This window comes from Gordionus sp. m RMFG-2023, chromosome 1, assembly GCF_954871325.1.
Source record: "Gordionus sp. m RMFG-2023 chromosome 1, tfGorSpeb1-WG-v2, whole genome shotgun sequence".
In the NCBI taxonomy this organism is placed as follows: domain Eukaryota; kingdom Metazoa; phylum Nematomorpha; class Gordioida; order Chordodea; family Parachordodidae; genus Gordionus; species Gordionus sp. m RMFG-2023.
The window spans coordinates 49,091,466-49,117,287 of record NC_088775.1 but is presented as its reverse complement, the minus strand read 5'-3'; the positions used below and the strand labels follow the sequence as shown (position 1 = coordinate 49,117,287).

The following is a 25,822-nucleotide window of genomic DNA, read 5'->3' as shown; positions in this document are numbered from 1 at the left end:
GATTTGAATAAAACGAATTATTCTAAAATTTGTTTTTAAATATCAATTTTACATAAAAATATTGAAATTTGTTATATGATTATTTACAAATTATATTTTAAAGTTTCCTTATAGGGCTTTAAAACTTTTTATAATAATATCCGCTTTTTTTGAATCACAAATTTTATTTAAAAAGGAATGTAATAAAATATGATTAATTTTTTTTAAGAACCTCATTTGTGGTAACTTGCATAAAAATAATCTAGCATAATTATGGATAATATAATTATTCTGATAAATTAATTAACCCTGATGATCAAGTGTTAACAAAAAGTCTCCCCTCACCCTCCCCCCCCCCAAAAAAATAGTGATCATTAACTATGAAAACAGTAAAAAATTGTGAAATGGCTGCTTGAATCATTGCAAGAGTATTATGAAATTTAAAGTAAGAATAGGATCTCTTTTCAATCATTATAAAATATTCCATTTTATTCATACCTAAATGAAAGGATTTACAGTAAAATTGATTTTTACCTAAATCATCAACTTTATTTTATCCATGAAAACTAATTTGGAGATAATTTGTTAAAAACTCTTTCTTTACTCAATATTAAAAATATATCATAGCCATATGACCTCTTTTTGATCGCTATTTAATAAATAATATAGAATTTAAACTGTAGATTCAAAGATTTCGAAGAATTTATAAATAATCGATATATTCATTAGTAAGGTCAGTATACCCCAACACTCTTATGCATGTGCATGTTACATTTTGAGAAAAGAACTATTGGTAAAGAACATAATATTCAAAAATAAGAGTCAGATAATTTTTATATTTGAATCAGTTCAGTTCAGGTTCCCTTTTTAGGACTAAACAGTCTATTTATTGATCAGTTTAAACTATTAAAAAAATTTGACAATATATTTTCTTATTAATTATTTTATAATAATTAAGAAAACAGATTTGAATATATCGAATCGAATACTAATAGTAAATTTTATTATCTGTACGAAAATCAATCGAATACAAATCATCTAGGATTATATAATTTTTAAAGAGCAAAATAAATATGAAGTATCAATTTTTTAAAACCCTAATCGTTATTTTCATTTTAAAAAAACAAAAAAAAATTATAAACACTGTAAATGCTACAGCCAAAGATATGTTAGAGAAATGTCTGCACTTAAATCATATTGTGTCTTCTGATCAGGTTATCATTCGTAAAACATACTTAAAATTGTTGCAAAGATTAGCTATAATTATATTAAACCCGAATTTGGCCATTGAAAGGTAAAGCAATATATTTTTTACTTTTGATTTAAAAAAATATAATTTAAAACAACTTTAGGCATCACAGAATAAACAATCAACAAATTTTACACATTAAAGGTAAAAGAAAAGACCGTGATAATTCTCAATTGGTTCAAATAGGTGATTTAATTACAATATGTTTTTATTTAAATATCTTCCTTGGAATTTTTCTTTTTTTTATTTGAGAGTAACTAAATCTCATGAAATTAAAAAATAAATTGTTATTGATTAAAAATTCCATAGAATAAAATTTTTGATCAAAAAATTTAACACTTTTATAATTTAATTGTAGATGATGTAAATCCAAATATCAATGAAAAGGAACCCTTTTCTAAAGAAAATTTGGTTCGAGATAACGACCAAATTCCAAAAGCAATTGATGTCTCGTTTAATATCATCCAAGAAACCTTAGGTCGAGTATTATTTGAAATATTATATTTAATATCCATATAAATATATAAATAGCCAAAGGTGTTATGTTTTTCATATTAACGATATCAATTATATTTAAAGGTTACTAAACTACAAAATATCAGTATGCACATTTACTTTATTTAAGCGTTTATTTTATCACTTTTTTTGATAAATATATTTTCCATGTCTAACAAATTTTTGCTACATAGTTGTACAAGTCAATTTTCCCCTGTCTAACAAATTTTAAATGTAAATACATACTCGTCTTCGATTAGTTTATTGTGTTTTTTGAATGAGTCTATGAGTCATCATCCGAATTAAATAAGCAGGTTCGATTTTTACAGCATAGTAAATTTTTTTATATGGCTGGGTATTTAGCTGTTCAAATATTGTAAATTAAATTTTTATATGTATTTTTTTTTAATAACGAATTCGTTTTTGTTTTCAAAAAAACGTTTTATTGTTACAATATTAATTTTTATTTTTTAATCATTTAAAATTTAAAAATACAAGAAATTTAACAATACATATATAAGCAATAAAGCATTTATGACAATTTTTTCAATGAAATATAAATTTATTATATTGAATTTTGTGAACAAGATGGAGAGGGTTGGACACTTGATGCGTGCTCATGAAGTTGATGTTCGAAGTAAGATATCATTTTTTGCTCAAACATTTAACATTCTCACACAGGTTATATTATGATTCATTTGTTTGCTGCTACTTGAAAAAAAAGAAATGCTTTGAGCAAAAAATACATTTATGATCGCAGATTGCTCTGATTTCTATAAACACTATGTAGTTGCCTACTCTCGTGCAAGATGCCCTCAAAAATATAATTAATATTTGTATATAGATCTATCCCCTCTTTCTATTTAATCCTCACCTGATTTATATGTACATCCGTTTTTCAACAAAAACCATTTCGCCTTAAATAACCCCCTTTCGTTTTTCAATAAAATGGTTAAACTCAACCAGGTAAAATTAGGCTATATGGAGAGATTATAAATGATGTTAGGAGCGGCCCGGTTTAACATACAAGAAAAACCGGCAGGAATGCAGCAGGGGTACCATACCTCCAACCAGCGACCAAGGCGATGCTAGGCTTTTGCGGGAGATCACCTCATGAGATACTGTACCAAATAAATTATGAAGGCTAACAGCATACCATTGATGACGGTGCAAGACAGGAGCATAGGTTGATGAATCACCAGGGTACGAATACATCTCCATATGAATAGGTTTTCTCAGGGAAGGGGTGTTGCAAGTATGCAGAGAGTTTTTCTGAATCAGATTGTTTTTTTTATTATTTAGGCCACTTCCAAACACGACGTTTTTTCAAAACGTTTTCCAAGGCACGTTTTTCGCAATATTTTTTACTTCCAAACAGCAACGATTTATATTTTACAGCTGATTTTTTAAAAATGAATCTTATAACTAGATATTTTATTATGAGACATTATAAAAAAAACGAAAAGTATAAGTGTAATTTATAAAGAAAGAGATCTGTATCTACTTTCTAAAGCTATAGAGTGTTCAGTTGAAAATGCTGATAAAATTATATCACAATTACTCTTTTACATAATGTTATTATTGATTATGATAAAATAGAATATACACCTAATATTTTACCTATTACTGAAAATTTAGGGATCAGTAGATCTTTAAATGCTTCAAGTTCTAATTCAAGAGAAATTAGAAAATTATTTAAAGACTATTTTAATTCTTAAATATATGTTTAATTTAACATTTTATCATTATATATTAAATAAATAAATTACTTTTGTATGTGTATATAAATTAATAAATTACTTTTGTATGTGTATATAAATCACTTATGTATGTGTATATAAATCATTTATTTTAATTTAAACTTATAAAATAATACATAACTATTTAAACATCAACATTTTCTACTATAATATTATTTATATAATTATAAATAAGAGTTTGCACATTAATTTTCATGGCGTCCTTAACTTCATTTGGCACCTTCTTTACATTATCAACCAAAGACAGGCACCATAATCTATCTGGGTCATTATCTCAAAATATCTTTCCATTTGGTCTTTTGTTACTCTAGCCCTTTTTACAGGTCTTACATTCTCTATATTATCTGTGATATTATTTAGTGTCTTTCTTGGTGTGGTGAAAGTAGTAAGAAATGATAGTGAATCATACCATTTCCATGGAGTGCTAGCTTTTGCAGCATCCCCTGAATGCACTTCTTCTCTCTTTCTCTTTTCCTTTAAATAAGAATCCCTCAAATTCTTCCATTTTAATTTACAGACATTTGGGGATGAATCAAGCCTGGTAAATAATAAAGGATAAAAAATAATTTTATTTTTATAAAGATATAAATTATTAAAATTTATATTCCATGCTTACTAATAAATAGTATCTAATTAAAAAGTCTGTTAATTAAAAATTATTATTATAAAATAGTCAATATTTTCAATATAAAGTCTTGTTCTACTTTTTAGCACATAAAGTCCATATTGGTTCCATAAATCGTCATGATCTTCTACAAAATTTATCAATTCAGATACAAAATTTCCTCTAAAATCATTTCATTTATTGAATATTAAAAATTACTTATTCATTTCAAATGTATCAGACGCCATTTAATAGTTAAAAAAAATCAAGCTAGTTTGTTATTAAAATAATCGCAAAATCGTATGCATGAAAAAATCGTTTGGTTTGGAAGCACACATCTATTAAGCTTAATTTGTTATTTATCGCTTTGAAAAAACGTCGTGTTTGGAAGTGGCCTTATAGATTTTTTTAAATCTATTTACATAATAAAAAATAAATAAATTTATTATGAAATGAAATAAATTTTTAAAATTTTAACTCCATTTTAGAGGATCGGATTGGAAAATTTTATAATATCAGCCGATAACGGAAATTTTAAAAAGGGTGTAAACCTCGATAAAAACTATTGGTACATGCCTACTTTCTTTTGCGATAAAGATGCTGCCTTTTCGATATGGATAGCGTTTTCATCTTTTTGATTTTATGATCCAAAAATATAAAATCATGAATAGAAACCATCTTTTGGTCTAAATTTTTTTTTAAGAGTTGTCTTTAATATAACTTTTCGGATCATTTAATTGCATCGATAAAAACTCATAAATTTTATTTTCCTAAGGAAAACTGAAGATATTGTGCAGATGGTATCCGATCGCATTGAATACTGGCATCTAATATTTTAGAAAGTATTTGTTTTGTTATCCCCCTCCTTCCTTTCTTCAAGTACTTCTATGGTATTTACACATATTTTAGATTTTTTATAAAATCAATGATCTCTTATTTTTACATTCTAATTATAAATCTAAATAATATGTATCTTATAAAAAAAATTTTAATTTAATTAAAAATTTGTATTTGTTGTATTGTATAAATTTGTTGTATAATATTTATTTATTTTTATATATCCTCCAAGTAAAATGGTATTTTCTTAATATGGTCGAAACTCGAAGAGTCATAAAAATATTATTAGTATGGGGGGGGGGGGAGAATATGGCAAGCTGGTGTTTTCAAAAATATAACCCTATTAAACAAGGATGACTAACAATTCAATCTTCTACGCTACATTAGTATGCTTTTTAAATTTAACAAAATTAGGTCAAATTATAATTATTTAAAAAAAACCGTGCTGTGTCGGGCACCTTTTAAAAATATGAAGGGCACAAGACTGGGCACCCTTAGTATAAAATAGAAACTGGTCCGACAAAAAAATTAAGAGGTCGGACAGTGCAAAAACGAAATATCAACCGGGCCGGACCTGGAAATTTTGCAATTTGCAGACCTCTGTTCATAATAATAAATAATTGAAACTTGAATAAATTAAATATGTTCTTGGCGTTAAGTATTAATCTAGTGATAGAAAAGATTCGTTCGTTAGATGTACTTGTTGCAAGAACTTATTAAATCGATTAAAGTTTAAAAAACGATAATGAATTTTATTTGTAATTCTTTTGGTATATATACATTTATATAATTATCCAATTTAACTTCTAATAATATGCAATTTGATTAACCTCGATAATATAATATTACATGTCGGAAAGTTATAATATAATATACAAATAACGTCCTTTTAAAATATATAACGTGACCTTTTAAAATATATCTTAACCTTCACAATAATAAATATTCAGATATAACTTATCATCTTTCCCACCAAGTTAAGATCGTCTACCAATCTTTTTATTTACCAAGTTCAAGTTCATCTATTAATCTTTTTGTTGGCTTTTGGCCTTCCTTTTTGACTTGGTTCATTTGTTATTATTGATTTACTTACGTCTGGTTCTTCCCTTATTCGTAGTTGGTCAGGATGTTTTAATACTGTTTTGTACGTTTATTTTTTTCTTCTTTTCCTTCTTCCCTTTTCCAGGATTGTGATGGCGAGTGTAGTTTTTCGACCAATTGTTCCCACCATCACTCTTCGCTTGTTATTTTATCATCACTTATCTGTAGATCTATAGCGATTTTTGCGATTCGTTAGTAGAATTATTCTCAATCGTAGTTTTACGTACCACTACCATTGGAGTATTCCAGGTTACTCTATATAGTTTGTCAATATTTACCATTATTATATTGATCATTTAATTTCTACATGTTGGTAACGATAAGTTAAATTCTATAATCCCTGAAAATCCAAATAGGCTATGTCAAATTTTATAATCCACGGAAATCCAAATAGGCTGTATCAATCATTTTGATAGTGCCCTTTATCATTATCATAAATTCTATAATCCATGGAAATCTAAATAGGCTGCATCAATCATTTTGATTGTGCCCTTTATCATATAAATTCTATAATCCATGGAATCTAAATAGGCTGCATCAATCATTTTGATAGTGCCCTTTATCATTATCATAAATTCTATAATCCATGGAAATCTAAATAGGCTGCATCAATCATTTTGATAGTGCCCTTTATCATTATTATAAATTCTATAATCCATAAATAGGCTGCATCGTGCCTTTATCATAAATTCTATAATCCATGGAAATCTAAATAGGCTGCATCAATCATTTTGAGAGGTGCCCTTTATCATTATTATAAATTCTATAATCCATGGAAATATAGGCTGCCTCAATCATTTTGATTGTACCCTTTATCATATAAATTCTATAATCCATGGAATCTAAATAGGCTGCATCTATCCTTTTGGTAGTGCTTTTTATTATTATCATAAATTCTATAATCCGTGGAATCTAAATAGGCTGCATCTATCCTTTTGATAGTGCCCTTTATATCTTAAATTCTATAATTTTGATTAAGTTTAACGGTTGGTCTTCGTCTTTAGTATCTGGGTATCGTAAACATAGTTCTACGGCGATTAATTGATCGCCAATTCTTATTTCTACGTTATATTCAAATTCGCATCTTCGAGCTAGCTCCTTTATATATATTTTTTTTTATATATATCATTACGGATTCAGTAGGGCCGCGACTTAATCTAATGAAATTAATTGCTCCTCTATCAATAGAAAACTTTGAGGATATTTTATGTGTTTATAGTCGTCAGTAGCCCATTTATCTCATTCATCTTTTATCCATAATTGCTAAATCAATTTATTTATTTATTTTTTAACAAAAAAAAATTATAATTTTATATAATATTTAACTTGACCGAAGACCGAAAACCGCGCGACCTTTTACCTCGTCGCCAAATATTAAATCGATTAAAGTTTAAAAAACGATAATGAATTTTATTTGTAATTCTTTTGGTATATATACATTTATACAATTATCCAATTTAACTTCTAATAATATGCAATTTGATTAACCTCGATAATATAATATGCAAATAACGTCCTTTTAAAATATATAACGTGTCCTTTTAAAATATATCTTAACCTTTACAATAATAAATATTCAAATGTAACAGTACTCAAAGAACTTTTCTACCTATTTTTTTGAACAGCAACAGGAAAACAAGTGAAGACTCGTAAAACTTCTAAAAGGTTATGAGTAGAGTTGTTTTTTTCGGATCTTATTCATTAATAGGTAAATAATAATTTATTATAGTATGCATTTTATCTACTCAAAAATCTTACCTTCTGCCTCAATGTGACAACATGCAGTCTGTTATGAAGTATGTTAGGATGGAATGCGTTCTAGCTATTTATCCAATATATGAGCTTAATGTTTGTGCCATTATAATTATCTCATTTCATGCATTTCGATCCTTATCAGCATTTTATATGCTTAATTAAAATTTTAAATGGCTTAAAATAAAACTTGTATCAAAAATATTCGGAAATCATATTCAAATATATCTTGGATCAAGTTAATTTATATAATAGTTTACAATTTAAATCAATTATACCTATATTATTTTTCTTTATCTTTTTTTAGTGAAATTTTAAGCAATCACTAACAAATACAATCATGCGTTATGATCCTTTTCTTGTTTTCTTTCTCAATTAGTTTATCGAAGTATCCGTATTACGGATTTTATTATTATTAGAGAGCATTTTTATTTTATAGTTATAAACAGGGTGTTTTGATCCGTTTGAGTCCATTAAAATTTATTGTACGAATGAATGATTTGAAATGAAAAGTTATATGGTATGGGATTAGATATAAAAAATAATAATTTATTATAATGGAAATAAATTTATAAATACAAAAATATAATTTATTCGCATTTTAAAAATTTTCCACACCTCACCTACCGTATTAAATTGGCGGCGAGCCTATCAGCGCTGTTCATCTCAAACGATGATCTTTTAGGCATGGCTAAAAATGCCTGTGGCGTCAACGCGCAGGTCTATATCCAATATATTGAAAAATGCTCTGACCTTTTACATATTTTTTTTATAACAATAAGAAGTTATATTTACATTTTAGAATCTCTTAAACTCAATGCGTTTTCATAAAACTAATTTAAAAGAAATATTTTTACCGAGTTTTTATTAACTTTTGGGGAATAAAAAAAGAAAATAACTCTAGAAACGGAAAATTTTAAAGTTTTTTTTTATTAATGTAAATATTAATATCGGATTGGAATTAGTTGAAAGATTTCTGAATTACATTAGCCCTATAAATATATTTAAAACATCAAATATCTAGACATCAAATATCTAGTAATTACGGTTCCCGCTAAATAGATTTACTTATATTAATTATTATTAAATTTTGCACAAAATGTTTTACTATAAACAAAACTTTTCATAACTATATCAAAGAAAATATTCCCCCCAAATGGGATATAACACTTAAAATGGTTAACTGAACTACACCCCTAACCGCTAATATTTTTCTAATCTCTTCAGAGGTCGTGCAATAAAATTTCTAACTTTGTACATTTTACTGGTTTCAATTATATTTATTTATGTTATAGTACCAAAGTATTATATAATACATTTATTCTATCCGTACGCAAAACATTACATATGGTGGTTTGAACATATTTAAAATGTAATCAAATATTTGGTTCATTTCGAATAATTCAAATAGTAACAAATACTAATTGAAAATCATTTAATTCTTTCAAATATGAATAATAAATTATTTGATTTCTTTAAAAATGCATATTGTATAAAAATTAGAGACCTGCAGAGGTTGAAATTTCAGCTGATTTGAAAAAAAAATTAATTTAAATTCTGGCCCTAAATTTATTTTGCCCCAGCCCGGATTTAGATTTTTGATAATGGCCCGGCCCGGAACTTTAAAAATGTCTTTATTTTAAATTATTTTGGCCTTATTTTGCAAATGTTTCCATGAGAAATTGAATTTTTCGACTGATTGATATAATTTTTTAAATCCGCCCGAATTTTTTAAGTCATCATTTTTTTGACCCATATTAGGTTTATGACCAGATCGGTTTACAGGCCTTTGGTAAAATTAAAAGATCTACTAAACTATTTATTATTTTCTCATTCTTAATTTTCATAATATCCTTCCTTACTCAAATTTTTTAAAAATTTTTTTACCTTTTTAAAATTTATCGCATATTTTTGCACATTTATCTTAGAAAATTGCATTCATTGCACATCTATATATTTTATCAATATATATTTAAATCTAAATATATTTTATTAATATGAATGTAAAGAACACCTTATAACTGGATTGAGTGATGTTGATATGGATGTAAATTATACCGCTGCTAAAGGGTAATACTTGATAATTTATTTCTTTTTATATAATAAAATATTAAATTTTTTTTAAAATACAAGAACTTTCTATTCCTTTTTCAAACATTAAAACTAATTTTAAAAAATATATAATAGGAACAATTTTAAAAAATGAAAGAATGGAGAACATGGTTAAAATTAAAAGGAAAGTCCTAATAAGTCATAAATGTTCACGTAATTTAAACGACAGACCTGACCTCTATTGAGATATTCTATCTGATATAAGTTAATTGGGATCGCCTAAATCTTGGTATATTTTTCACCCAAGGATATATGAATGTGGCCTCTTCACCATAAATTCCTATAAAGAAACGAGAATTTTAGTAAAGTGATAAGGAGGCAGGGGCACCCCCCTCCCTTCCCCCGAAGGCCTAATATTGACAGGTGGGAGGCACACAAAGGGCAGTGAGGACACAGCCCTCTACATATTACCAAGTATAAACGGGTGTAAGCCCACAAAGGTCAGTATGGAGGACGCAGCCTTCCACAATTTGCAGCTAACAATAATTAGAGATGTAATATATTTTTATATACCTTTGAGTTGTGTGTAAATTTTAATATAATTTATTATGAGATTCAAAAAATAAACTTTTCGTGAGATTCAAAAAATGTGGCAAATAAAAATTTAAATTTTCACTTCAGAAATTTTTAAATTTGTGCTAGAATTTTTATAAACATAAACACATCACCTGTCAGATTGGCAGGTCAACAAATAGAAATGACTAATGTTAGATTTATTAAACAATTTATTAAATATTACGAATAATTCGTTTTATTCGAATCGAATAAATGATTATTCGTATTCAGATAAAACAAATAATTTCTTATTCTTAATTATTCGATTCGAATCGAATATTCGAATTATTTTTTAATAGGCCTATTGTTCATATTACCCAGGATGTGGAAATCATTGATTTAAATCAAATTCTTTAATTTCAACAAACAATAAACATCAAAATATTACTTATAAATCACTTCACATTTTACAAATAAATTTTTAATTTTATTTAAACTTATTTCACAGTTTAATAAGTGAAAATTGTTTAATGGCCTTTCCTATCTTTAAAAATTATTATAAGCAGACACGGAACTAAGGGATTTTTGTGTTTCGTTCCTATAAAATAATAGTTAATATATAATTTATAAAAACTATACTTTTTAGAAAATTAACTCTGAATTTTTCTTTGTGATCCAATTGTGTCCTACTCTGCGTACGTTGGGACACCTATATGTGATAGTTGGTTCAGACATAAAATAGAGGACTAAATAAAAACAAATTTAAAAATCGGTTATGCTTTAAGACTAGAGACTAGTGTTGTTAAAGTAACTAGTTACCTATATTTTTGATAAAAAATAACTTTAACTAGTTATATTTTAAAAATTGTAACTAGTTCTAAAAATATGTATGTATAAATCTAAATAATATATTTAAATAATTTATTTTATTTTTAATATGTGAATTGATCATTTATTAAAAGAATATTAAAATTATAATTAATACACTATATTTATAAAAATATATAATTAAAAGAAGAGAAATAAATAAAATAATATATTTAGGTTTGGTCGGCGGGGCTTAATGACCCATGTATATATACAGTTGGATCGACAAATTTATTGATATTTTTTATCCTAGGTAGAAGCCATATTTTGGATCACCTGTGATTAAACGTAACCTTTGCCTTATTATTTTGAATAATTTTAGGGCTTGACTACCCGAACAAACAAAAGATTATTATGGTGACTATATTTATTTTTTGTATTTTCAGCTTTAGTGAGGGAGTTAACAGTAAAAGATCTGGCAAAACGATCTAAACATGTATAATCCCAAGCGAGGGGTAAACCTTGGTTCCAAGGGACTAGCTTTGTGCTAAATTAATTTTAAATTAAATTTAAAATTTTGTTTAAATGTCTGATTGTGTTCGCAAAGGATATGTCCAAATAGATTTTCTTTTCTTAAATTGTTGCATTGCTGGGTTTTATAATTATGTAACCAACAAGTAATAAACCTATTTTTTAATATTATATTTTCTTACAATTTTAGCACAATATTTTCTATATTTTGCCCGTTGCTAGCAATATTTATACTCTGGAATTACATAAGTTATAAATGTATTTTTTTAAAAATTTTATTAAATTAGAGCATATAACTTAGTATAAGGAAAAAGATAGATTATTTTGGAAATAGTTTTTTTATAAAATGCTAAATTAGTCATCATTACTTACTAATTAGAAAAGACGATTATGAAAGAAAAACAAATTTAATTCTTTTGAAAATTGGGGAATTATATAGGGTATTTTTGTAATGGTCTTATTGTTCAGAATTTTTTTGCCTTCCAAAAAAATATGTAAATTCTATGATCTAAAGTGTTTTCCAAATTATACAATAGGATGCATGCATATATAGTTAAATAAAATATAAATTATCTAATACCCTTCCCTTATTATTCTTATTATCACATTTTTCTTGAAGAAAAAACTCCAGTATCCGTTCTATTTGAATTAACATTAAAATATATATAATTGCAATAAGTTTAAAATAAATATTTGCAACAACTGTATATATAAATATCATATTTTCAAATATTTGAGTGAAAAAATCATTAATTCTTAATACATAACCTAAAACCCATTTTTAGAATTAAAAGACCATTTTAAAATTTATAAGAACCAGAAAGTAACTTAATGTAACTGTAACTAATAACTAGTTTCATTTATAAAAATGCAACTAGTAACTGTAACTAGTTATGTTTCAAAAGTAACTTTAAAAACTTTACTAGAGACTAATCATTTTTATTTTATTAATAATATTGTGATACATAACAAATAAGTATATAAAAATAATTTTGCAAATCTTGGGAAATTTATAATATTTTTGTAAAAAAATTATTTTTTTTTACATAAATAAATATTTAAACACAAATATTACACATAAAAAAATTATTTAATTTGACGCAACATCCATATGCCCATTCTACTACAACTTCTACATTGGTTACTTTTCTTATTTTTTTATAATCCTAATATATCCATTTATTTTATTTTTTTTAACTTCTATATTGGTGGTTGATATCGACTGCTTTCCATTTTTTGCAATAATATTATTACTTAACTGGAGGTAATATAAGTTTTGATATTTTATCTCTACTTTTTTTATTATTTATTTTTGAAATAATAGAGCGAAGATGTAAATATTACAAATGCTATTTATATTTCTCACTAGTTCTGGTAGTGGATAAATATTCTAATATCAAATTATGATTTATCTTTCCTGGAATTCCCCTTCCAATTTTAACAAAGGCACTCTGAACAGCACAAAATTTTAAGATTACAGCGCTGATTTTTCAAATTACATATTCATACATGGGGATTTAGCTAAAATAAATAAAAATTCTGGGGAGCCTCGTGAAGGCTTTTACCTAAGACAGAGGATAGCCATTCTTATGGCGTATTATGTCTGTTTTATTAATTCAATTTCCACTGGTCATTAATATTCTCCCTCATAAAAAAACAAATCTTCCCTTTACAAAATTTTTTTTTTAAAAAAATTTCCTCTCATAAAAATAAATTTTAATTAACACAATATTATTTTTATTTTTTATAGAAAATAGATTTAAATTTTATAATTGAAAACTAAAACCTTTATTATACAATATTAATTTCCTAATATAACAGTTAAAATTATTTAAAATATATATTATAATTTTTTTAATAATCTTAATTTTTAAAATCAAATAATACCATGCGTAAATATTTCTATGTGAAGCTAGTTAGAATAAAGAAAACAAAAAAGCGAATAATTATGAAATAGCCATTATATATAATTAACAATTATGTAAAAAGTAAATTTTTTGATTATATTTTTCAGTCCTGAATCATTTCGGAAACGTTTCCGAGATCATCGTTCCCTTTTCTTTACGTTCGATAATTTTTCCCAAGTTCCATTCCCAGAACGAGTCCGAAACGCTCCGTTTTATGTTCCTGATTATAACATCAAATTTTCATTAACCCTCTTATTCACGCCAGGCTAAAATATAACCCACCAATTTTTCCAAAATTTTGCACAATAGTACAAAATTTAACTCACCTTAAAATGGATTTTATTGTTACACATGTTTAAAACATTATTTTTTTATAAAATAAATAAATGATATTTATTTAACATTTTTTATAAAAAATCTCTTTAAAATTCGCCATTTTGAAATTTTTATTCGTATTTGTTTCCAGATTTTTTCCCAAACGGATATTTTAAAAATTCATATTTCTAAAAGTATTCAATTTGGTGAGCTAATATTTTATATATATAATGCTTATATATTAATTTATATATGTATATCATTTTTTTAAAATATAATACATCCTATTTTTAATAATTATATTATTTATAATGGGTTTCTATGAATCCCACTATGCAGAATGTCATCATGAAAGTATTATATTGATGAATCCTTTGACTCGGAAAATAATATGCCTCTTGTAAATTTTACTAGCATTAATTTATTAAAAAAATTAAGGCAGAGAATGATTTATGCTTGTGGCACAGTAAATTCTAGACTAAAAGGTTTACCGAGCAGAAAAAAATGGTTAGAGGCTAGCATGATTGGATGATAAATGAAGATGGTATCGTTGCCATTAAATGGATGGATAAACGATCTGTTCAACTTCTTTTGAATTTTCATAACCCAGCTGATGACGTGGAGATCGAAAGAAAACAGAAAGATGGCAATATAATTAAAATAAACTGTCCCAAAGCAATATGTGTAAAATTTTGTCCACGTCTTTTTGGTTATAGAACAATTTTTCGAATATGAATTGTATTGATGTATTTGATCAATTAAAATCATATTATGAAATGAATAGAAAAAGTAACTAATGGTATAAAAAAATAATCTATTATTGATACAGGTATTATTATTTTATCAAAATACTAAATTATCTTTTAGCTATAGTTAACTCATATGCAATATGATTTATAAACCTTTTATGCCTATGTTTAAAATGGAATTAATAACAGGTATGCTGTCAGAAATAATAGTTTATCTGGGCAGCTTATCAGCAGAGCCCAGCCATCCAACACCATCTAATAAAATGATAGTGTCCTTGGAGATTGGGAGATATGTCCCCTCACATTTACCTTTAAGATCAGTGCATAGGAGAAGATGTGCTCACTGTTCACCAGTTGTTGATGAACATCGTTCAGATTGGACATGTTCAGTATGTGACGTGGCGTTATGTCTCTCCAAAAAAGGAAACGTTTTAAACCGTATCATGAATAATAAATCATGAATTTATTTGCACAGGGGGTAGCAGATGTCCCACTTTAATTTTTGTAATATCTTATGAAATATTTATATATTTTAAAAAATAAAATTATAACGAAATTATATGAGAATTATATATTTTCAATAGAAAAATTGGACCTACAATCAATAATATAACTAATAGGGGAGACCAGGGCTAGTTGGCGCCAGGGGCTAACGGGATCAAAAGATTTAATTTTAAAACCAGTAACGATTAAAAATTGAAATTTTGTTCTAAAATAGAATTCTATAATATCCATATTTGGGGAAGAAAATAATTTATAATATTTAAATTAAAAAATTAAAAGTTTAAACATGACAAAATGGACAATATACGAAAGTTAAATATCTATTTTAATATTTGGGAAAGTTTCAGATTGATATATAATGCTTAAATATATGTTAAGATCATATTAGTAATATTACCACCATTGAGGTAAGTAGAATTGTGGCTTGTCGGCGCAATCAATCAATTAATTTTAATAATATTATGGTATGCAAATATATTAAATTATATTAATAATATCCTCCTACCTTGAATCCAATATTAAAAATAATTAATAATTTATTTTGTAATCAACTTGTCCATAATAATGTTTCTTCAAATAGAAAATCAATGGCGATCTTTTCAAATATAAAATATTTGCAATCTTTTCCCATTAAAACCAAAATGAATGCTTGCTGCCACTGTATTTATTTCTTTTACATAAAGTAAATAAAATACATGGTCAACGACAGGTTCAATTATTTATTTATATACATATATACTTTTTATATTTTTGTCTTTCTTATTAAGCAAATATAACACGCCCACCCTAAACATATCCAGCATCTTTATATTTCTAAAAATGTCCCATAATATAAATGTATTGGACATAGTACATGATACTATATATTTAACAACAATTATTATAATGTTAATGATGTATCTTTATATGTCATCTCCTTTGTTGATTTTGGCATACTGATGAACATTTTAGTCATCAACAACGTCCTCATTCATTCTTCTTTGAGTATGATCATAAGCTTGATTGGCATCAACGTATATACTCATTCTTAATTGATTGATCATTATTGTCATCAGATTTAGCCCTGGGAGTGAGTTGTTAAGTTTATGATTCGCACCGTTTTATTATTATTGCTGTTTTGTTTTTTATTAAAGGAACGATCAGTTTCATATTTTCTATATACAAATATTTATTCCTAAAAATTTTTTCTTTAAATTAATATTTTTGCTACCAAAAACCATATTTGGTGAAATATATAACCCGGATTATCTGACCCCGGTTATTTTATTTATATGATATATCTACAAAAATTTTCATTTATTGCCATTTATATTATTCTTTACATACATATATAACATTTCTGATGACCTTTTTGCCCAGCCACTTGAGATAGCTTTATAAATCTTTTATACTGCCAATATATGCAATAATTTTAATACAATCTCCCTTTAATTTAACATTTTTCCAAATTTAAGAAATTTATATGATTTATCATTCATTTATTTTGGGCCTTTGTGCATCTTCTAGATCGCACATTCCCCCTTATTACCACCAGGCATTATATTTACACCAATTTTTATGGCGATATTTGAAATTAAGCAATTTTTCTTTTGGAATATTTTTGTTTATTATGTTCATCCATACTGTGAAACATTCACATTACTCTGACATTTATCTTTTATAAAGATATTATTTATACTGGATACTTTGTGTTTTATATTCAAATTGGCACTATTTGAAATTATTTCTAAATTTATTTCATTGGAATTACTCCCCTTTAAAATTTTAGGAACCTTATCATTTATAACATTAAACCTGATAATATTTGCGCAATAGTGTATATCAACGCAAAATTTATTCACCTAAATTCTTAACTGAATCTAGTTTAATATGAACAATCTTTTTGCTAGTTTTTTTTGAATAATTGTCATAATACCGACATGTTTTATTATTGTTTACATCCCTAACTAAATTTATAGATAACGGATATTTGAAAAGATTTCCAAATTTGGACCCCTTTTATTTATATCTGCATTATTTTAATCGTTTACTTTATTATAATTTGCATCAGAACTCATTTTGATTTCCGATATCGGAACTTTCGTATATTATTTATTTGTAATACTAGCTATTGTATTGACTTTAATACTACCATATAGTCCTGTTATATTACTTTGCAAATTGTTATTATCAAAAATTATTAATATAATTATTTACATGTCTCTCAACCACTGTTTGATTATTACTATCATATAGCCATTGGCTAAGAGAATTGATGGCCACAAATTTATCTTTATTATAAAAACAATTTTGTTCCTTATGACCCTTACGATCACATATTTTACATATGTTTATTTATTTTCTAAAATCACTTTATATCATTTACTTCTTTAAAATACTAATATGATTTTTAATTAGTGCTGTAAACGTTACTATAAAAAAGAAACGCGTTACCGTTACTCGTTACATCTGAAAAAAGGAACGCGCGTTACTGACTATTCAAAAATACTTAAAAAATTAAATATTATATACAAAAAAGATATATTTTTTTCCTGCAATATATATTATAAATTAAACTATACAAAAAAAATATATAATAAGATAAGATCTTTTTATAAAAAAAATTTTCATATATATAATTGTATTATAAATAAAATTATACAAAAATAATATATTATATATAATATAACATTTTTTTTTATTTTTAGAACAATTGATTTTCAAAATTTTGATCAGACAAACAAGAGCGTTTAGTGCTCAACAAACCTTTCGCCGTACTAAATACAATTTAATTGGCGCAGAGGGTGGGAGAGTTGTATTATATTTTATAAATAAAATTTTTAATTCAGGGAATTTATTAAAAATATTTAAAGTATTACCTTTATTTAGAAAAATGCTTAATAGATTATCTTTACAAGGATCTTCATTTATTTCCTCATCAAAAAATTTTTTATCTTTATCAGAAAATATTCTGGTATGTGTGTTGGATAAAGGAATTAAGTCTGTTCTTTATCAAGATCTTTTCTCAAACTGGAAATAAGTTCTAGCATTCTTCCTTTGTTGACCTTTAATTTTATCCTGGGCCAATCCAATTTAAATTGCGGGTGAATTATTACGGATAGTATATATTTATCTTTATAGATGTGTTTTAATTGAAAATAAAAGATAATCAAAATATAGCCTGTAATTAGTATTTGAATTAGTGATCTGCAGGGCCTAATTTTTAAAGCCCGGCCCAAAATTTTTTAAAAAGGTTTTGTCGGCCCAGCCCGAACCCGAATTTTTTTAAAAAAGTTTTGCCGGCCCGAACCCGAAATATTTTTAAAAAAATTTACCGACCCGGCCCGAATTTATTTAAATATAGAAATTAATTTTTATAATTACTCAAAATAAAAGACATATGTTATATGTCGTTTAGTTTCAATAAATAAAATCAAATATTTTTATTTTACATAAAAAATTCAATATAAAATTGATAAATTTAGATATATTTTAAAAAAAATCCAAAATTCGACCCGGCTCTAATTTTTTTTAAAAATAAAAATATTAGGCCGGGCCGGGTACAGGCCGGGCCTAACTTTGCAGATCTCTAATTTGAAATGTATACCTTTTATCTATGCCTTCCAGGATTGAATAAATAAGCTTATTTAAAGCCATTTTTTTAAGTTTTAATATTATAATGGTAATCTTGGGAGTGAGATATCCCAAATTGAAAGAGCCCTACGGTTCCATAACCTATAAAATCTTATATATGTATATCATATTTCTTAATAACCATACAATATTCATTCATAAACGACTTGTCGTTATCTGATCTTTGTAATTCAAATTTATCACAGGATTCGTCAAATTTTTGCAAATTCTCCTTAAAATGACTATTTATTAATTTCATGGAGATATAAAAAGAGTTCCATATTGTTATAACCTGTTTAATCAGATATCTTCCCATGTTTTTCTTAAAACTACTGCACAGTTTGAAGATTGCCCATGTTTATTCCACATTACATATAGAAAATGTTATTTTTGAAATAGTTTTCAAATGGACATCGTTACCTGCCTTTTCAATGTCAACATTTGCAATGAGATTTAAAATATGTGCTGAATAGGATTGATACTACTATCATTAGTATTTCTCTCCTTGTTCATATACTCTAATTTGAAAGCTTTTATTTAATTTCTAGCATTGTCGGTAATACATTTGGTCACTTTATTTTGAATTTTTTATGCAGTAAAAATTTCAAAGATTATTTTTGCTAGATAATCAAAGATGTGTTTTTGGTTTAGCTTTTTACAAGCTAAGCAGGCTGAAACCTTCTCAAGGGTTTATCCAGTGTATCGTCATCCCTAAATAAGCACTTTTTTAAAGAGAGTATTATCAATATATAATACCGATGATAAGCTGACCAAAAATATACAGTTGTACATACAATTTTTATACACAATAAATCTACTAATTTCTTTGCCATGGTGTCATATGCTTTATTAATTTTTAATAGTTGGCTGCAGTGGCGTAGCTAGGAATTTTCCTTAGAGGGGGTCCATACATATAAAATCTGGGGGGGCGAAGCCCCCCAGACCCTCTTTAACGGGCCTTCGGCCCTTTTGCCCGGCCTTCGGCCGTGTTTATCTTACAAATCATAATCATATCTTCGATAATATATAATAAATATATTTTTTAAATGCATCAATAATATGTTATTATAATTTTGTAGATTATTCTCAATGACTTTATAATAATACTATTCAGAATAATTTCAATAGTAATATAATATCCTTCCACAAACATCAAAACCAGAAAAATATAATTCATATAAAATCACTTTTAGGTCTTTTGAACGTATAATCTAAAAAAAAATTTGCTCTGGGAGGGGTCCAAACCCGAAAACCACCCCCGTAGCTACGCCACTGGTTGGCTACAATTTTTTGATAATATTAATAAATGCAGTGCTTTATTGAATTAAATGATGCTTGTAATTCTTTAATTACAAAATTAAAAACTAATTCATCAACAGCTGATTGTGCTATTTTTTATCTTTGATGTAGATGGATTCTGCATCTCAATGAGTGTGAGTTGTATGGCTTCAATTTTTTTTTAAATTACTATTCAAATGTTCATTAATCACTTTCATTTTTGAGGAATGTACAGTACAATTTTTTAATTAAAATATTATTAATTTCTGAATTTTTTATCAAAAATTACTTACCTTTTTCAATAATTAAAAATAAATCTTTAAAAATATATTGCATTTTTAATCCCTCACTAAGCTTATTGTCAAGGAAAATATTAAAAATTGAAATTATGATTGCCAAAAATTTTTCAATTTTTATCTATTTTAGAATTATCATTTAAAAAGGAATCAGGAAAAATATCTAGGTACGGTTCTCTAAAAAAATATTGCCTCATAGTTTTATTCCATATATTTATTTAAACAATGTTTTTTAAAATCACTATTTTATTCTTTAAATTTATTAACAATTTGAAGTTAAACCAAATATCAATACCAAAACAAGAAATAGAAGATATTGTTTACCAATATTTTGTTAATTCTAAGTTTTTAATCTTGGTTCCAGCCCTATACTATAGTATAATTTAATTGCTTATATTTTAATTTCATGATTAAGCTTTTCATAATATTATGAAAGAATATTTCTTTTAATGGTTATTTTATAATACCCATGATTTAATATTCTATTATTAAAGTAATGTTTAATATAATATATTAATTCATCTTTCTACCTTCATATGCTTTTTAAGTTTGAACTGCTGGACATGACATAATTTACATTTACAAAGTGTAGACCTTGAACCTTTAATTTTCTTTATTAGTGTAAAATATATTTCAAATTGAGGCCAGGGAAGGGTTAAATCATCTTCATCTGAAGAAATAAGTACTATGGATATAATATTCTTAAATTAAATTATAAAATAGAATAATAATATTAACATTCGACTAAAAATTTAGCAACGAGAATTTAAAATAAAAATGAAGGAATGGTGGTTAATATTTAAAAACTTGGCTTAATTTATTTATATTAAGAAAAAAATTTAAAGCAACGAGTAACGTTTTGCGTTACCTTTACTCAAAAAAAAGATACGCGTTATCGTTACTCGTTACCTATAGAAAAAGGTAACGAATGGCGTTCCTTTTCTTTGGTAACGACGTTATTTTACAGCACTATTTTTAAAACATTTTAGATGATTAAATTACTCTACCTTATCAAAAGAAACATTCTGCAGATTATCTTTAATATTATCCTGAATTTTATTTAAAGAATTTGGATTTCTTTTATCCAATTCTTTTAAAATTGATTGAACAATATTTGAGGAAATAATTTAATCTGAAGTTTTTACCTCCTGATACCCTAAATTATTTTGTACAACCATCGGATTTTTGATATTATCCGATTCTTTAATTATAGTATTTTAGATCTATCCTGTATTTCCTGTAATATTTAATGTAAAATAATCTGTACTATTTTGTACATTACTACCTAAAAAATTATTTATTTTACCTAACATATCTAATTTTCCCTTATCTGGATTTACCTTCAAGATATTAGATTTAATTTCCTTACCAATTATTATTGTAAAATTACTAAAAAAATAAATACAACATTATTATTCAGATCATACTTATTAATACCTTTATTAAGTATTTCAATAAGTGTTCTTAATATCCGATACCATTGGCGTACGCAACGGGGGGGGGCAGGGGGACAAATCCCCCCCCCCCCCCAAAGCCAAAAAATGCAGATGCCGGATATATTTTTCAAAAATATTATTGTTTATATTAATTTATATTTGTTAATATTTATTCGTATCTCATATTAAATATATATTTTATTACATTTATTATCACATTCATAAGTTATTTTATCAATTAATTTTGATTTCAAGTTTTCCGGCGTAATATTTACTTATTATTTTCAAATTTTTAGTGGCGTATTTATCTACCATTTTCAAATTTCTAGTCAAATAATTATTATTTCTGAAACTTCTTGTCCAACTGGGAAAAAGAAATTGCAACCTTGTCCAACGAGATAGAGTCTCTGCTATCAAGCAGTAACAGTTTTTAAGGAGTTAGAAGAGCCAATTATTTGCTATTACTGAAATATCACAATGGCCTGAAAGAAATATTTCCTCAGAAGCAAGAAAATTATTGGATTCAATGCTTATTCCAAATTTTATTTTTCATTAGAATGTATTATTTAATTATACAACTATTTTAAGTATTACTTTTCAAAAACATGACATTGATTTGATTAAGAAGATGAGAATAGCGGAGAGCATTTTATCAGAACTCAAGGAAATTAGGGCTAATGTTGATGAAGAATTTTATATTTTATTGTTGAGTCAAAAGCAGAGCTATACGTGTTTAATATTTGTCTCCCTCGACTTGTAGCAAGGCAAGCTCATCGTTAAAACATTAATATAGGATCAATAGAAGAGTATATCTTAGATGCAGATACATTTATAACCCAAATAAATGAATTTTTAATATATCATGCAGCACTTACATCTGCAAATATTACTTCCACAAAAGCCTTCCCAACCTTTTTCATATGGTGATAGAATAAAAAATATTAGTTAGATTTTTATTATGAAGATGTTAAAGTATCTTATGATGCCTTACTAGCTGAATAACTATGTTTATAAGATTAACTATAGTTGAAATAGTCCCAAAAAATGCTATGGATGCTCTGCATTATTTCAAACACATTTTAGATTAAATTCCCAATGTATTAAAAGGGTTTATAAACTCTTCCCATTAGTAAACTAATGAGAGAACACTCTCTTTTTTAAGAAGAATAACAGAGGCCTGCAGAAGTACCATTTGCAGGGCACGGCCCGGATTTTTTTTAAAGATTTTTTACGGCCCGGCCTGGGGTTTTTTTTTTAAATTATCAGGCCTGGCCCTGCTTTTTTTTAAAAAATTTCAGGCCTGGCCCGGCTTTTTTTAAAAAAATTTTAGGCCGCTCGGCTTTTTTTTTAAATTTACAGGCTCAGCCCGGCTTTTTTGAAAATAAAATTTTCAGGCCCGGCCCGGATTTTTTTAAAATAAATTATATTTATTTTTGTTTTTATAGCTAATAATAACGATTTCAAATATAGCTGTTTTAAAAAATACAGCCCGGCTTGGGTGTTTTTTTAAAAAAATTTTGGGCCTGGCCCGGGTGTATTTTAAAAAATTAAAATACTGTCCGGCCCAGAGGTCGGGCCTGCAGGTCTCTGAAAAACATACCAAGAAGTACAACATGTGAAAGTAGATTGAAAGGTTTGGATCTTTTGAATATTCATAGGCATTTGACGACAAGCAAGGATGAGATAATTGAAAAATTAGCTCAATTCCAACGAAGATTGGATTTTACATTGTAAATATATAACATACAAAATACAATTATTCCTAAGAAACATTTTGTGTAAAGGCTCAAAAAATTCAAATTTCTATTTTGGGTCATTTAAGTGATTCTTTACATATAATTTTTTTATAATTCACATTAATTTAAAATTGTGTATTAGGAATAGTTATTAGTCCTAATAAATTTATGCTTGATATTTTTAAAAAACAATAATATTTCTCAAAAAAATTTATTATCCCCCCCCAGACCAAATTCCTGCGTACGCGCCTGTCCGATACTCTATTACTTAAAGAATGTTTGTTATGATTATTATAAAAAAACAATTAGAAATATAAAGACGCAGGACCTTTTTTTTGGGGGGGGGCGTGTTTTATTTGCTTAATTAAAAGAAAGACAAAAATATAAGTAATATATATATGTAATTATAAATAAATAATTGGACCTATCATTGACCATGTATTGTTTACTTTATATAAAAGAAATAAATATAATATCAGCCATTCATTTTTGCTTTAATAGAAAAAGATTGCAAATATATTATATTTGAAAAGATCGCCATTGATTTTGTATTTTTAGATATATCACGATGATTTTAGATGTATAAATTCACTGTGTCACAAATTTCGACTTGATTTTTTGGGAGAAAATAAAATAAACATGTTTTAAGACAGTTTTTTATGCATATTCTAAATCCGCTGTCAGGTTTTTTATTTATTTTAGGTTAAAGTGGTCAAAAACGTCATTTTTAGCACTTTTTGAAGGTTTATAACTTCGGTTCTGATGATCCCTACAACTAAAAAAATATCTTAATTTTTGCAGAAAACCTTCTTTATTATTATTATACATTTTTTTTTTATAAAATCCTTGCTCAATTTTTAAACCACCTATATTTTTTAAATTTACCTTTATTTATAAAATCTTTTTTAATATAGCTTACATTTAATATATTTATTTATTATGGCTTTCGTTCTCTTCGCTACACTGCACACGGTACCATACCCAAACAATTTATTTTAAATGAAATAGTTATATTTCTCATATTTAAATAAATATATTATCCTAAGCTAACCTATCTCATATTTTACTTTCGTCAGGATTGCGATCATTTCCAGATCGCAGCATATCATAAATTCGTAGATGGAATAATTTATTTTTGATAATAAATATTTCATATTTTCATATGATTCATTTAACTGGTTGGAATATGCGATGGGAATTGATGGCTTAGAAATTCCGTTATGAAGCAAAACTGCTTTCAAGCTGTTTTTGCTTGAATCGATGAACAAGCGCCATTCATGGGGCACCAATTCAATATTAAGTTGTAAAAAAAGTTGACCTAGATTGTTGGAATAGTATAAAAAAAATTTCTTAAGAGAATAATTTTTTAAACGATGCTCCACGGAATCGGTATGAAGTTCGAACTCCATTTTTTTAAATTTTAAAATCACTAAGCCTTGAGGCTAAAAATTCGGACTTTCTTTTTGAAAGTTGTAAATTTATGGTTATGTCATTTAGTTGCTATTGTAGCATAAAGGGTGAATTCTCTTTGGGATGATACTCAAGATCAATATTGTCATTGTCCTGGCAACGTAATTTTTCCAGCTGCGAACTATTAAAAAAAGGAACTGTTGTATGCATATTATATTTTGCCGGATAAACAACCGACGAAATTTCAGGATAACGAATTTTTTTCTTATTTTTTTGCTAAACCCAAATGTACTAATCGAGCAAAAATAACAATCCCACGAATGATTTCTTGCTACGTGCCAAAATGCAGGCTTCGAATAAGGCAAATATGACCGTTTTCCATTTGCCCATGAATTAAAATAATTATAACATGTTTTACATATGTAATTAAGGGCAAATGGTTTATCCAAATCGCAGAGTGGAATATTGTAATAAATTTCATAAATCCTTTGAATGATTGGAGAAATTGGACATTTTTATGCCGGCAATATATAGCCCGCACAGATGTAACAAAATTTAGAGACACACTTTAAACAAGAGGACCTCGGCATTAATTTTTTGTAGAATATTTTATAAGTAGGGAATTTGAATAATATTTAAAATCCAATTTTAAAAAAAAATTAATGAAAGAAATTAAATGTTTATGAAAAATTAAGCGCGAAAAAAAATGATTTTTCTCCTTTCTTCCTACTCGTTATTTGGCATTATTATTTATTGCCCATACTACGGGTTCAAGTTACTCCATTGGAAAATCATATATTTTGATATAAATTGATTAAAAAAACAAATATTCTTAAATACATCTAAAAAAGATAAAT

At 26.3% G+C, this 25,822-nt stretch overlaps 1 protein-coding gene across 6 annotated transcripts in view; it reads left to right on the top strand.

Moving 5' to 3' along the window:
- The window catches only part of LOC135931651 (tubulin-specific chaperone D-like), a 100,306-nt gene that overhangs the window by 32,729 nt on the left and 41,755 nt on the right, over positions 1-25,822 (top strand). For all 6 annotated transcript variants that reach the window (XM_065468899.1, XM_065468898.1, XM_065468903.1 and 3 more), the window contains 4 exons: positions 1,138-1,273; positions 1,332-1,414; positions 1,587-1,706; positions 9,787-9,847. In XM_065468899.1, the coding sequence (XP_065324971.1) occupies positions 1,138-1,273; positions 1,332-1,414; positions 1,587-1,706; positions 9,787-9,847 (400 nt within the window). The remainder of the gene's footprint in view (positions 1-1,137; positions 1,274-1,331; positions 1,415-1,586; positions 1,707-9,786; positions 9,848-25,822) is intronic.